General features: G+C 36.1%; 1 protein-coding gene across 2 annotated transcripts in view; it reads left to right on the top strand.

The window, feature by feature from the left end:
- The window catches only part of TBK1 (TANK binding kinase 1), a 43,093-nt gene extending 30,815 nt beyond the window's left edge, over positions 1-12,278 (top strand). For both annotated transcript variants that reach the window (XM_067564104.1, XM_067564103.1), the window contains 9 exons: positions 1,112-1,187; positions 2,927-3,048; positions 3,149-3,225; positions 3,569-3,608; positions 5,370-5,471; positions 5,563-5,659; positions 7,033-7,139; positions 7,635-7,706; positions 8,681-12,278. In XM_067564104.1, the coding sequence (XP_067420205.1) occupies positions 1,112-1,187; positions 2,927-3,048; positions 3,149-3,225; positions 3,569-3,608; positions 5,370-5,471; positions 5,563-5,659; positions 7,033-7,139; positions 7,635-7,706; positions 8,681-8,732 (745 nt within the window). In that variant the 3' untranslated portion in view covers positions 8,733-12,278. The remainder of the gene's footprint in view (positions 1-1,111; positions 1,188-2,926; positions 3,049-3,148; positions 3,226-3,568; positions 3,609-5,369; positions 5,472-5,562; positions 5,660-7,032; positions 7,140-7,634; positions 7,707-8,680) is intronic.
- The last annotated feature ends 2,104 nt before the right edge of the window (positions 12,279-14,382 follow it).

Below are 14,382 nucleotides of genomic sequence, written 5' to 3'. Positions count from 1 at the left end.
TGTACTCTAGCTAGCTTGCTAAAAACAGAACCGGGGACGCTACAATATGGCTGCACGATGCATATGTACCCAGTGGGGCTGGGTGAGCTTGTGCAGCCTACAGTGAAACCCGCATCATAGGCATCCTCACTTCTCTTTTTAGCAAACTAGTTAGGGTAGTGGTAGTGTGGGTACATCTACATGAGCTGCAAATTGCAGCTGCAGTGTAGATGAACCATATGTCTTTACTGAGCATAAGAAAACTAAAATTTTTCAAAGGCTTATAACTTAGTCAAATTTGAGCAGATTTTCACAGGAGCAGCAAAAGGCACATCCCTGACACAAAGGCCATTCCAGTGCCAAATTTCAAGTCCTTGTTCCAAAATATGGTGATGCAGAGCTTTTAAAAAAAAAGTCACCAGAATTTTTTAACACAGGCAAACAGTGTATTTTCCCCTGCCTCATTCTTAGAAACAACAGAATCATTTTAATGGAAAAATTCAGCCTGAGGTAATCACCTGGTATGGAAATCTTCAACCTGAAGGGTTTAGCAAAGTTTATAAGCAATTGAAAATAGGGTCTTATAATGGGAAGTGGTCGAGTAACCTTAATAGGCAGTGCTACCAGCCCCACCTATAATATTTTATTATAACCCAGGTTTTCCAAGATGTTTCCATAGTTGTTAGAGAACTGGTGCTTGATATGTGTGATCTTTTTTAAGGGGTACATTTCAAAAATAGATTGAGATTACATCAGGCTTTTCAGCTGTTTACAAATTTACAAATTATGGAATACAAGTAATGAGTGAAAAGCAGGAATGCTAGAAATGCAAGTAGTTTAATACTTTTTTGCAGTTCAGCGAAAATAGGGAAAGAAAGGGTAGACTCGAGTTTGTTACTGAACTAATGTTTGTTTTGTTGTTTACGGAAGCTTTTTAATTGATTGTTTCTCAAAGTTAAACATGATTTTATCTATCTCTTTTGTTAGGATGGGGTATTAACTTCTGTATTAATTGTATTAACTTCTTGTTTTCAGTTCTAGGGACAAAATGATCCCCAAAGCATACTATTTGTTAAATACAAAAATATGAACAAGAGTCATGTTTTTAACTGAATTACATTTTTATGGACAGATACCAGAATCTGATGCAGATCAACTTGGAAACAGAAATTGATGAAATTTCAGAGATACACACGAAACTATTGCGTGTAAGTGTTTAATATTGTAATAAAACGTTCTCCCCAAAATAATGAGTGTACCTGCATAAAGATGCGGTTTTGAAAGATGCTTTCTACAAAGGAAAACCTCTAGATTTTCTTAGCAGCTTTCCTCTTCTTCTGAGAGTTTCTTAGCTTGCCAAAATTGAGATGTGGTTATTTTCTAAAGATAAATATAGTAGAACACTTAAAATTAGCACATTCTAGTGGAAAGAACAATGTGCCACTGAAATAATCGTCCCAGTTATCAGACACTCAGAAAAATAATCTTAGCACCAAGCTTTAAAAAATCCAAATGTATTTATTTTGCATTTCATTTGGAAGGATCCTGAAGTTCTTCACATACTTTGCAAAATGTGTACGAATCATATCACTACCAAGTCCTTTGAAATCTGCACAGAGTTTTAAATTAAAAAAGAAAAATGTCAAAGGATATTGAATAATGGAGAATTTAATATTTGCCCAAGGACAGTATTATAGCAAATGATTGTTCCTCTTCTGTAGGCTATGTAAATGGGAGAATGAAGTATTTTAATTATCAGATAGAAAACAGACCAGAAAGATTCTTGCAGGGTGTAGAGAAAGTGAAGCTTTAAGCTTATCACGGAAAGGGTTAGAATGGCATTTAATTTCTATGTAGTACCCTACAGGAGTTAGCTCTTCCTGTGCCCACACTAACTCAGTTTGGGGGTAGAGATTACAATCAATCAGCCATGCCAGGACTCTCATACTCAGGATGATATGTTGATGTGGGCTCTGCTAGGCTCTTAGTTGATTCTCTCCCACTATTGGGCTCTTGTTGTCAGGAAATAAAAACTGATTTGACTGGCAAATTACAGAAGCAGGGGCTATTAAAGTAAAGTGGTAGACACAAAATACATTCATCTGGTCAAATAACATGGAAAAGCTTTTTTTAGATAGGTCGTATGCTTAGAAAGTTATTTTGTATGGCATTGTGGAGTTCCATGTTTGATGTTTCTTAGTGACTTCAGGTCTCCTGTTTAAAAGTAAATACACATATTTTTAACTGCCAGCTATGCAAAGTCAACTTAGAATCCGAAAGTCAGTCTGAGTTCTTTCTGGATTGCCCCTCAACAAAATAAAGATTATGCAGTCAGAATTCAGTTAATAGTTCTTTGATATGCAAGCCAAAACAAAAGCCAGCTTGCTATCTTCAAGTGGTATTCTCATTAACACTACAGAAATAATAAACAACACAAAATGCATTGGGAGATCTAGGAAGACTATCTTACTGTGTTTTTTTTGTCTTTCATAATGGGTTGGTTGTAGCATTTGTATGGATGAAGATTAGTGTTAGGAGGCTTCATGGAGAAAGAGTTTGATGCACTCAGGTAGCGAGGAAGTTCCAGGAGTGGGCAGCACAGGAGAAAAAGCATGAAGATAGGTGAAAGATAGAGACAGAGAAGATACTGTTTAGATGTTTGACAGAATAAAGGTTAATTAGCAGAAATATTAACTCCAAAGAAGATACTTTTCCTAATATTGCCACCTTTTATATGTTCTTAAAGTGAACGTTTGAGCTGCTAAATACTTCATAAGTTGTCTAGTCCTGTGGTTGGAGACAGTTGGTCAAGTGAGGATGAGGTGGTGGTATTATTATTATTATTATTAGTTTTATTATGAAATGATTACGTACTGAATCCATCTTGAGTGCAATATCAGTTGTGATTTTTTGCAATGGTAATGGTGAAACTGTTGTTCTTAAGCAGCTTTCTAGCTCTCGGGGAACAATAGAGACCAGTCTTCAGGATATCGAAGACAAACTATCTCCTGGTGGATTGCTGGGTGATACCTGGGCAAATCAGGAAGGCACACATCCCAGAGACAGAAAGTAAGTGACAACTTCACATTCATTGCTTGAACATATTCTGATTTCTGTACTGACCTACATTGTTTATATTAACCTTTTGTTTCCATCTACCCCCTTTTAGTCCAGAAAAGCTACAAGTATTGCTGAGTTCTATCACAGATATTTATTATCAGTTCAAGAAAGACAAAGCAGAACGTAGTAAGTAATTTTATTTTTAGTATACATTAAAAATAATTAAAAGTATAAAGGACAAGTCAGCCTTAAGTCTGTTCAGATATTTTTGGTAGCAATGGAGAGAGATGACCAACAACAGTGAATATGTACTCAGTGCTCTGTAGGACAACAGTTAGGAAAAGAATCTGAGCGAATAAGTGAACCACAGGTTTAGTTTTATAAATTTAAACAACTGCACTTGAAAAACTAAATGTGCATGCTTTCTACCTAACACTTACCCAGACAGGAAAAAACAATTCTGTAGTATGGATGATAGCTAAATTAATAGAATTAAATCAGTAATATCTATGATTTCCTCTGATACTAGGACTTCCTTATAACGAGGAACAAATCCACAAGTTTGACAAGTAAGTGTTAAAATTACATTTTAAAAATATCACTTGTTCTCAGGCTCCTGACAAATCTTTGGCAGTTATCTTTCCTGCTGATTCTTCTTGTTTGATATAAACTCCTTTGGACAGCGACTTTTTTGCTTTAATCTTTGTTAAGCACTATGAAGGAAGAGTTTATGCATATAATTATCTGCTTCCTAGATATGGGGTAACTTTGTTTGTATACCTTGAAATGTGGAAGGTAACCACTTGTCCTTTATCTAAGAGCATATGTATGTCTGAGTGCATGTGTGTGTAAAATACCTTGTATCCAGTAGATATTTTGTATTTCCTGTCTCCTTTCCAATTTGCTACTTTTAAAGAATGTCTACAGTAGAAATTTTTCCCTAAAATTTTCTGCCTTTGCTACTGCCAGTGCAGCTCCACTGATGGTATTAATGGTGGATACTAATGTGTATAGATCACTAGTGTTCTCACCAACATGTCTTCTAACTCTGCCCCCTTGCAGGCTTAAATGATATGGTTGAAATGCAGGCAGGCACTTGTGTCTTGTCTGCATGAGAGGTCCCTCTGGAGTTGCACCAGTATTAAAAGCTGTGGGAAGTTTTAGGGTAGACAAAGACTGAGTGTCTAGTTTGGAGATGGTCTTCCCACACTAGCAGGTGATTTGCTGTAAATAAATTGAGTTCACACTTATAGTTTGAATGCCTGATTATTTTCTTCCACAAGTGTTTTCCTTTTGGGGTTTGCAAGTATCACTTGGGATCCTGAGCACATCTCATTTTACTCCATACACTCCCAAAAAGAAATAGAGGATGAAATAAAGTATTGCTCTCTGTTCTCGACTGCAGTGATTTCAGCACTAGTGGTCTGAGAACTCAGGTCCTAGATCTTGGATCTTTTTGGTGGCAGCCGAATTACTGGCTGGCCACTCCAGTCTTAATTGTAGCATTTTATCACTGGGTAGGCAAGAGAGCAATGTTCATTTCAGCTGCTTCCTGGGCTTCTTTATGGGTGGATAACAGTTTGCGAGATTAATGAGAAACCAGGTATTTTGCCATTCTGGTGATTAACAACTAGCCATCATTCAAGACTTTATTCAGTAAAAACCTAAAAGTTGCCATTGAGTTGCAGTCTTTCAAAATTTCACATCCCATGATTCAACTTCCTAGTTCACGCACAAGCATGGTTAGGCTGCTGGTGTGCTGAAATCACTGCCTATCAGGCTGACCAGTAGTGTCTGACTGTGTCCTCCTCCTTCGCCCATCTGTGTCCACCTCTTGTCTTACGCTTAGACTGTAAGGTTATTGGGGTATGGGTCTGTCTTTTTGTTCTGTTAGTGTAGCGCCTCACACAGTGGAGTCCTGGTCCATGACTGGTGCTCCTAGGCATTACTGTAATACAAATAATTAATTATAATTATAAGCTCCTCTGTCATTTCTATCCGTCTTTTCCTTTCCTTAAGTATAATCAATGTTTCAAGTGGAAAAAGGAGTGCATAGTTTGTAAACAATAGTTAAAACTAGCCAAATTTTTGCCTCAAATGCGACATTTGAAATTGGAACACCGTGGAAATTATTTTGAAATATAACCTGGCAGTTCATCTGGTATATACTCATTAAAGTAATCCAAAATAAATTGGATGATGGATTTTTTTAGAAATTTTAAATCATCATATATACCTCTTGTGTGCCTCAAAGCTTTAAAAAAATTATTTGGGGAATGAAGTACTGCAACTGATATAACAATATTCTGTTGATTATTTCTGTATTGCAGACAGAAGCTGAATTTACATGCCACAAAAGCCATATCTTTGTTCAAAGATGAATGTGTCATCAAATACGAGACATTTTTGGACAAGGCAGAGGACTGGATGAGGCAAGAGACTGATTCATTAGAGTTCAACATTGTGATAGTACCATGTTTTTGCTGATTGCTTTTTTAAAGGAGAATTTATTTTTGCTTCCAGAAAGATGCTTCATTTAAGGAAACAGTTACTAACTCTCAACAGCCAGTGTTTTGGTATTGAAGAAGAGATATCCAAATACCAGGACTATATAAATGAGGTATACTGGTCCTAAAATATGTCCCATTTTTAGACTGAGTGAGCAAAGGATTCTATTCCATTTCCCGTATCGTCAACAACAGCATAGTCTACTAAGTTCCACTTACATTTGTGCAAACCTATGGAAAGTAATAGGGCTGCACAGATGTAGTAGTTTGGCCTGCAGAAGCTGTATTGCAGCTGATGTTTGAACTGGATAGAACTCTGCCTGACTCAGAGCCCAGACTGATTTTGCAGAACTGATTTTATGTTTAAAAAAAAAACAAAAACAACTGAGCAACTGTAGATGTTTTTCAGTGATTCCATAACAGTTTATTTTTTTGATCCCATCACCATAGTATCTGAGCATCTTCAACATTAATTTATCTTCATAACACCCTTCTGAGGTAGAGAAGTATTATCCCCATTTAATAAATGGGGAATTGAGGCATAGAGCAATTAATTTAAATTGGGGCGAAGAGACTTACCCAAGGTTTCTCTCACTCCGTGGCAGAGTTAAACCATTATTCTTGTGTCCCAGTCTAGTGTCTGAACAACAAAACAATGAAACCCTTCAATGCCATTTTTACAGTCATTTTTCAGAGTAAAACCATATTTTAAAAACAATATAAAATTGGAAGAAAATGTTAAAATCTCTGCTGTGAGACAGGAATTATTAAATTTTTTAGCACTTGGACAGTTGCCATTTGGAGTGCAAATTTATTCAGAGCCACCAGAACCAGTTCAAAACCAGGTTACTGGGGAAGAATCAGAGGCATGAAAGTATATATCTTGCTTTCTTCTGCAGAATCTAACCATTCATTAAAGAAGTGTCAAACATTTAAGACATTCAGACATTATATTTATTAGACTTTATTATACCATGTCCCCAAATACAGGAAGAAGTCTGAGGGCAAATAAACATATTTTAGTAGAACTAATGACTTTTTAAAAGAACACAAGTGTAAAAAAAAAGGGGGGGAGGGGAATCCAGCTGATCTCCCTGAGGAAAAGTCTGGGAGGAGCAGTGTCACTACTATATTAATGAATAGTGTTACTTATGATAGTGCCAAGGGGCCCCAGTCATGGATCAGAACCCTTTTGTGTTAGGCACTGTACAAACACATAAGAGGGAGATGGTCCCTGTCCCAGAGAGATTACAAAGTGTAAGATGAGAGAGAATGCAACAGACAGGGGAGAGCACAAGGAAACAATGAGTGAATACTAATCAGGATGATAGGCAGCACACCAGCTGCTTAACTATTGTCATAGCTTTTGTAGGTATTATGGCAGAGGAGTGTTTTAAAGAGGAATGTGAAGGTAGACATTGAAATGCACGTGACAGTTTGTTGGTCTGTGATCTTGTTACTTACTTAGCTTATTTATTTATTGCAGTTACAAGAAACTCTGCGACAGAAAATGTTTGCCGCTTCCACTGGGATCAAACATACAATGAATCCAATCTATCCAAGTTCAAACACTTTAGTGGAAATGACTGTTGGGTAAGAATTAGGTGGATAATTGTAATACTTTCACATGCTTTCTGTAAGGGAATTAGAGAAAATTTGTGGTTTTATTGTTGACTTGACTTGCCTTTCCATTTTTAAAGCAGTTAAGTGGCTACTGCATGTCAGGTATTTTGTCTGTTACAAAAACCAACTAACATACTTATAGACATGGGGGGAAAAATCATACCATTCACTGTTTACATTTGTCACTTTTGTCAGATTTTATTCTCAAGACAACCTAATAAATATACTTCTCCTTTATTTTGCACATGACTGCAAGTTACTGGAAACGTCATTGTGATGAGTCACTCTAATGCTTGGGCATCTTCAGAATATTTTTTCTTTCAATGTAATTATTAGAGACACTGTTTCCATTATACCATTTTGACATATTTATTTCATAATGAATGTAATATTAAAACTGGCATGTAATGGATAAAACTTTGTTTATAATCACTGAAGACCTGTCTTTTACTTTTTGTTATACAGTATGAAAAAACTGAAGGAGGAAATGAAAGGTGTTGTTAAAGAACTAGCTGAGAATAACCACATTTTAGAAAGGCAAGTAGTAATTTTTACTTTTTGGTAGGAGGTGTTATAATTTGGTATATTTAATGGATCCAGTGAGTAAGGAAATGGGAAATGTTATCTCTTGGACAACTGCAATATAGATACCTGTTTCCAAATTGCTGCTCTGAAACACGTTTTCAAGCTGATTTATCCACAGTGGCGGTCTTTATTTGAAAAGAGTGCAATTTTTTACATTACTATGGAAGTCAATTTGTGATGCAAGTATAAGCAGCAAAAGAGCTGAAATTACCTAGGGCCACCTAATGGAAATAATGTTGCTAAAAATGGTGAATGCTGGATTTAAGCAGTGTTTCTTGCAGTGATCCACAGATCCTCTTATCTAAACTTGTTTCATTTTCAGGTACCACTAAGTTTAATGACTATGGAATGATACCAATCTCTGTTAGTCATTCTGCAGTTTTAGCATTATCTGTAATGAAATAGAACTGAGAAAACAAGTCACTTGTGCTTTTTATAACCATGCTGAAACCATGCTGAAACAATGGCACTGAAAATGATTTTGTTCTGTCTACTAGCAATCAAATCATTTTCATTCACAGGTTCAGGGGGATGCATTGCAGATGTCAGCTATTACTAATGGGCCCATTTCCTAGTGTAAACCGTACCACAGAGGTGTTATGATCTGCCTTAGGCTTCCTAGTGAGTTAGTGAGTCAGTGGTAGAGCTGGACTTAGAACTCACTTGTTCCTGGTTCTAAGTCCTGTACTTAGATCATTCAGTCTACTGTTGTATGCACACTCTTCATGTGTCTCTAAGAATTCTATTTAAGAGATAAGTGTGTGTTGGGGTGTGGCAAAAAAGAGGGAAGAATGATAATTAAGTTATAGTTAAATGAACTCAGAAAAGAAACACAACATTTTAATTTTATTCTAGAGTCAGAGTTAATTTATTGTATATTAAATCCATTTTGATCAGCTAAGAATAAAATGTTTCTTTCACTTTAGATTTGGTGCTTTGACTGTGGATGGTGGCCTACGGAATGTGGATTGTATCTAGCCAACAAAGGAGCCTGCAAGGACTGTTTGCTTTTCACAGAAAAAAATGCTGCAAGGGGCATTTTAATGCAGAAAAACAATTCTGTATCCAGCTATTTTTTCTGCAACTCTAGTATTTAACAAAAATATGTAAATATGTGTATATTGTAAATATAACAATTATATCAGTCATTTTTGTTAAAGTTAAAAAAGAATTACTATTAACATTTATAATCATCTCAGAAAACATATCCCTTTAAGGAACTCTGCCAAAGGATTACAGCAAGCATATTGATAAACTAACATTAATTTCCCTTGAATGTTGACTTTTGGGTCATGATTTACTTCTGTTTCTTGAAAGAGAACTTGTGGCTTGAACTAGCCTGCATTCAGAGAAGTTATGAATAGTCTTTAAAGGGTGCTTGGGCTCCCCTTAATCACCAGAATGTTATTTCAGAACCTAGTCAATGACTGATCATCAGCTACTGTACTTGAATGAAGACTATTTGATCTTGTCTTTGCTTCTGTAATTCGTTGTGAATAGCATGCACTTAGGACAAAGAGAGAAGATACATTTCTTCCCACTAATCTATCAAATTAATATTCCACTTGTGTGAGAGAGAATAAATTCACAAGCGTTTTAGTCCTGTCCATGCTGGGTGCCATGTTCTTCATGATAATCATTTGGCTAAGTGTATACATTCATATCATAGGTGGGTAAGAGTTCAGACTTCCAGTGTGTTAAATCATAGATCAAAGTGCAAATTTTTAAATAAAAGAAACTCTGAACCCCTTTTGTAGAGCCTGCTGTCCTCCAAAACTGGTCTTGTGTCTCACCTTGAGTTAAATGGGCTTTTTAGATGTAGGTTTTTATCAAACCACCATTTCAGCATCCCAATTGTAGGCATCATCTTGAAAACAGAAAGATGAGTAACTATGACCCTCAGTATTATGAGAGTTCAGTATTGGAGTCCATAAACCAATTTCCATCTTCCTTCAATGGTAGTTTAACATCAGCAAAATAATTTAAAAAAAGGTAATTCTCAAGAAAGGGACCAAAACCAACAAAGTACAATGTCACGACTTATGACTAATAAGATGCTAAACGTAGGAGGAAAAATGCAGTAATACTTTCTTACATCTGTGGTGCCCCATAATGGCTTCTGGCATCTAATAAATATTATTTGAAACTAAAAGCAGTTACTAAACAGAAAAGTTAGCACATTCAAAACCAATAACTGCACCTATCCCAACCCTGAATACAAAGTTAATACTAAACCCTTCTCCTCCAACACTGCACAATTCAGCCCAAAACACAGAGAATAAAACTAAGCCTGCTCCAAAACGTGAAATGAAAAAGGAAGCAAATATCCTGAGTCTTACCACCTATGTAGTTTGCTGTATATTGTTGCGGAAGAGCATTCAAGAATCATGGGCCTTCTGCAGCAAAGGCCTCATCCTTTCTTTTTTGAGGCAACGCCATGAATGATCAACAATTGCATCTCTGCCATTCCTGTTTGCAATAAGGCATGTAGGGTAACATAGTCCATCACATTGATCCTAGATTATTTGGGGCTTTCTTATAATAACAGTAAAACCTTGAAGCATGCAACTAAATAAAAGGCAGCCTGTAATAGACAGTTGCGTATAAGACTCGGTTTTGTGATGTTTATTCCCATATTTCTGCTTCCATCACAGTATAATAGGAGTAAAAATTTCAAAACATTAAAATGTATTTTATACTTAAAATAGAAGTTACAAAGTTGGTGTTTCCAGTTGATGGCTCCCATATTAAAGCGGGATATGCACTGTTTTACAGTCTCTGATACTGGATTCTTATTGTTGCCTGTTCTTTTTGCCAGTGTCAAGAGGAAGTTCATCAGACTATTAACTAAACTTTTCAAATATCATTTACCCCTACACTTGTTTAAAAAAAAAAAAAAAAAAAAATGCTCCTTAGCTTGCAACCTTTTTAGAAAAAAATTGCTCTGCAAAATTGGTGCAGCAATTCTATTGCCCAAAAGAAGAAGAAGAAGAAAAAAAAGCTATCCATTTTTCTGGGTTAGCCATGACATTTAAAAGTGCTTACTTCAAAGCATTTAAATTATGGGAATATTTTAGGGCCTGATTGTGCAAGCATGCACGACTGACTTCATGTTAGTAATCCTGATGAATGTTAGTAAACTTTATGAGCATAGGTGTTTGATGGATCAGGCCCTTAAATTGTACATGAATGTATATTAGTATCACTGAGATATTTCTGTTTTGTTCATTATTTCATTTTCATTATGTCATTTCATCATTGTTCATTATTTTAAGGAATTTTAACTTTGCAAAACAAATTATATTTGTTGGTTGAAAGATGTAATTTACAGAAAAAAGAGAAATGGAGGAGTCTTATACTCAGTCTATACACTGAAGCAGTCTGAATGGGGAGAGATAATTGTCAACATACATTTTGTGTACCACAGTATACAGTAGCTTACTACTTTCACAAGGATGAAAATGTTTAATGTTTTTTTTCTATCATGTTGCTTCATAACATGTTAATTTTAAAATACTGCTGGTTTTAGTCTTGTAAACTCACCATTATTGTATATAGGCTTGTTAAAATTACTTTGAAAAAGTAATTTGCTACAAACTGGCTAATGGACTTGAAGTAATCAATTAAACATATTACTGATTACTTTCTTATGAAACATCCAGTATTGGCTTTGGTTCTTGATGCATGGAGTGTTACACCATGAGACTGGCTGTGTTCATACCAACTGTCATAATATTGTCAGTCCTTGATTTGGAGAGTAATAGGTTTGCCAAGAAAGACAATTGATACTATTATGGGGGTTTTTCCCCCTGAACTAGGATTACTACTCTGGGGTTATACTGTTACGTATTACTTTAATCAGTTACTTTAGCAAGCCTGTTTACCTATTAATTGTAAAATTGCATGAGTGAATGACTTATTTACATAAATACAATATCAACCACTTTTTCTAGGATGTGTCTTTAATGTCCAGGCTTCTTTTCATCATTTCTTTTCATTTTGTTTTGTAAAAATTGGCTTTTAAATGTTCATGATATAACACTATTTCCCCCCCAACACATGGAAATTATAGCATGTGATGTGTTAATGCTGACTCATTCAAAGGAGCCATTATGTCATGGGGGAAGACAGAACAGTGGAAAGCATGGATGTACCAGTCCTCCCTGCAGCTGGCCCGGGGCAGTATAGAACCAGAGTACCATGTCCTTGTCTTTTCTTTGGTGCAATGGGAATGCCATCGGGTCAACGCCCTACAGTTTTTCAAGTGTGCGTTGTCCTGTGGGAGGGGATGATATGGCCAATAATGTTTAATAAAACAGGGTCTCTGTAAATTCAGTCGAATAACAAATCTCTCAAGTTGAGAAAGGAATGAATATAATTTAGATATCCTGAGAAATATTACTTATTATATCCCGGAAGACACCTCTAAAATAAAGACTTAAATAAAAAACTGAGTCTCTTATTGTACAGCTATGTCTGCATCCAGTTCTGCCACTGTAGTAAACCAAAAATGATTTCAAGTACTCTGGCTGTGTGCTCTAATGCGGTGTTTCTCAACCTTTTTGATACCAGGGACCGGCTTGCTGCCTTCCTAAACTATATCAGGGAGATCTCAAGGACTGGCACCGGTCCACAGACCAGTTGTTGAGAAACACTGATCTAGTGGAATCAATCCAGGGCAGAGAATCAGAAAATCAAGTTCTAGTCCCAGTCCTAATGAACCTTGGTGAGTTTGGGTGACTCACTTAACCTCTTTTGTTTTTCCAGTTTTCACTTTTTTAATATGGGACTATACCTGCCTGGGATTCAAGGCAAGCTTCTCTGCTCCCTTTCCTTCCTAACCTGTTCCCTCCAGGATTACACTCTTCCCACCATCTGCTTCAGAATCATAAATAGATTAGATTTTTCCCCTAGTGCAGGGATTCCTTTAGGAACCTTTCTACTCCCTGCAACTCTCTAGATCCACTGAGATACTTGCTGGCTTTATGAGGACAGAAAATCAAACTGATAAGTACAATTTTAACTCTAACCAGTTAATTTGTTATTTCATTATATAGTTTATTATGAACATACATGTGAAATAAGGCTCTTTGTGTATACTCAAATAATATTTGTGGCTGGTTTTGTTTGTTACTGTGCACGGTATAACAGATCTGATTTTTTTATAACTCACAATGTAAATATACAGGAGAAGCTTGTTTGCATTTTTGATAAGGTAAGTAATGTAGCGTATATGATTTATTTCGTATTCTTTGTTGGTGTTTGGAATCTGCATACATCAAACCCCGATCATGATAATGCTGAAAGGAAAGTTAGAGAGGGTATATATATATGTTGATGTGGTTAAGAATGATGATGAAAATGGGCTAATTCTTGGGAAATGAGATTGTGCTTCACATTGCAACACCAACATTCCTTAAGGTAGTTTGGTGGGTGGGTGGGTGTAAAAAATTAAATACAAATTAAACATGAAAAGCTGCTAATGGATTAAAAGAGGGGTTAATAATGGAAACAACAGTTTAGTCTTAATTTTAGCCAGCTAGCAGGTACTGTTGTCATAGAAATAATAATTAATAATAAGTGACTGGGCTTTGATTTGACAGTCAGCAAGAAATGTTACTCTTGTAAGCAGTTCCATTCTAGAATACAGAGGAAAATAAACCCAAAGGCTAGGATTGGAGAGGGGGTGTTGAGCAGTCTTATAATATGATTTGACACACAGTATAAGACTAGATCACCTTGCCTGTAGGCTTTAGTTTACTATGTGCCAAAATGAGTAGATTTCTCTTTGGGAGCTTGCATGAAGCTATCTACAAAAGGAACCGGGTCAGAAATAGAAAACAGAAACAATGTATTAACCGCGAAGCTTATGGCCTATCAATTAGAGATTGTAATTCCTATGTTAAGTCATTCCAATTCGGTCAGTTTAAGACAAAAATCGTTTGAACCTACTTTACTTAGTAAAGCTGTAAGTATCCTTTTCTGAAGCTTGCATTTAGAGTCAGGGATCACAAGCTCTTTGCACTTCAGATGAACGGACGTAAATCTTGTACGTTTTCTCTCCATAGGCAGAAAATAGAAGAATATTTCTTATACCCTCTACTTTTTGATTTAATCTTGGCAGCTCTTAGAACATATTAACTGGAATTGAGTATGAAAGAAACATACAAAGAGGTAATGCAGAGCCTATTTTTCATCAGACCCCTTTCATTTCCTTCAAATCCCTCACCCCACACACATGCTCTCAGACTACTGTGCCTAAGATTCCATATACTCTGTGCTCTTTTGAAACACTAATGAGCAAAATCAGTAAGGGAGCAAAGGTGAAACTAGAAACAAACAAGCCAAACAAACCACTTTGGGTGAAATTAGAACCAGTCTAGCCAATTCTGAAACAGCTCGCTCTTTCATTTAAGTTTGGCTTCTAAGTATTACAAAACATAACTTTCATTCACGTTTCCTACCTGTCACTTTCTGATGGATGGATGGATGTATTAACTGTAGTAGTTCCAAAAAGGCTAGTATCTAACCAACGAACCTGAGACTAATAATTTCATGGAAGCAGAGAGGAAAGTTATCAATCCTCACAATGTTTGTTTCAAAGCACTATGGCTGTCTCTGGTAACCA

Source organism: Emydura macquarii, unplaced genomic scaffold, assembly GCF_026122565.2.
Source record: "Emydura macquarii macquarii isolate MOO-44397 ecotype Brisbane River unplaced genomic scaffold, CSIRO-AGI_Emac_v2 contig_2636, whole genome shotgun sequence".
In the NCBI taxonomy this organism is placed as follows: domain Eukaryota; kingdom Metazoa; phylum Chordata; order Testudines; family Chelidae; genus Emydura; species Emydura macquarii.
Note: the sequence above shows the minus strand (reverse complement) of the source record. Positions and strands in the feature narration are given on the sequence as shown.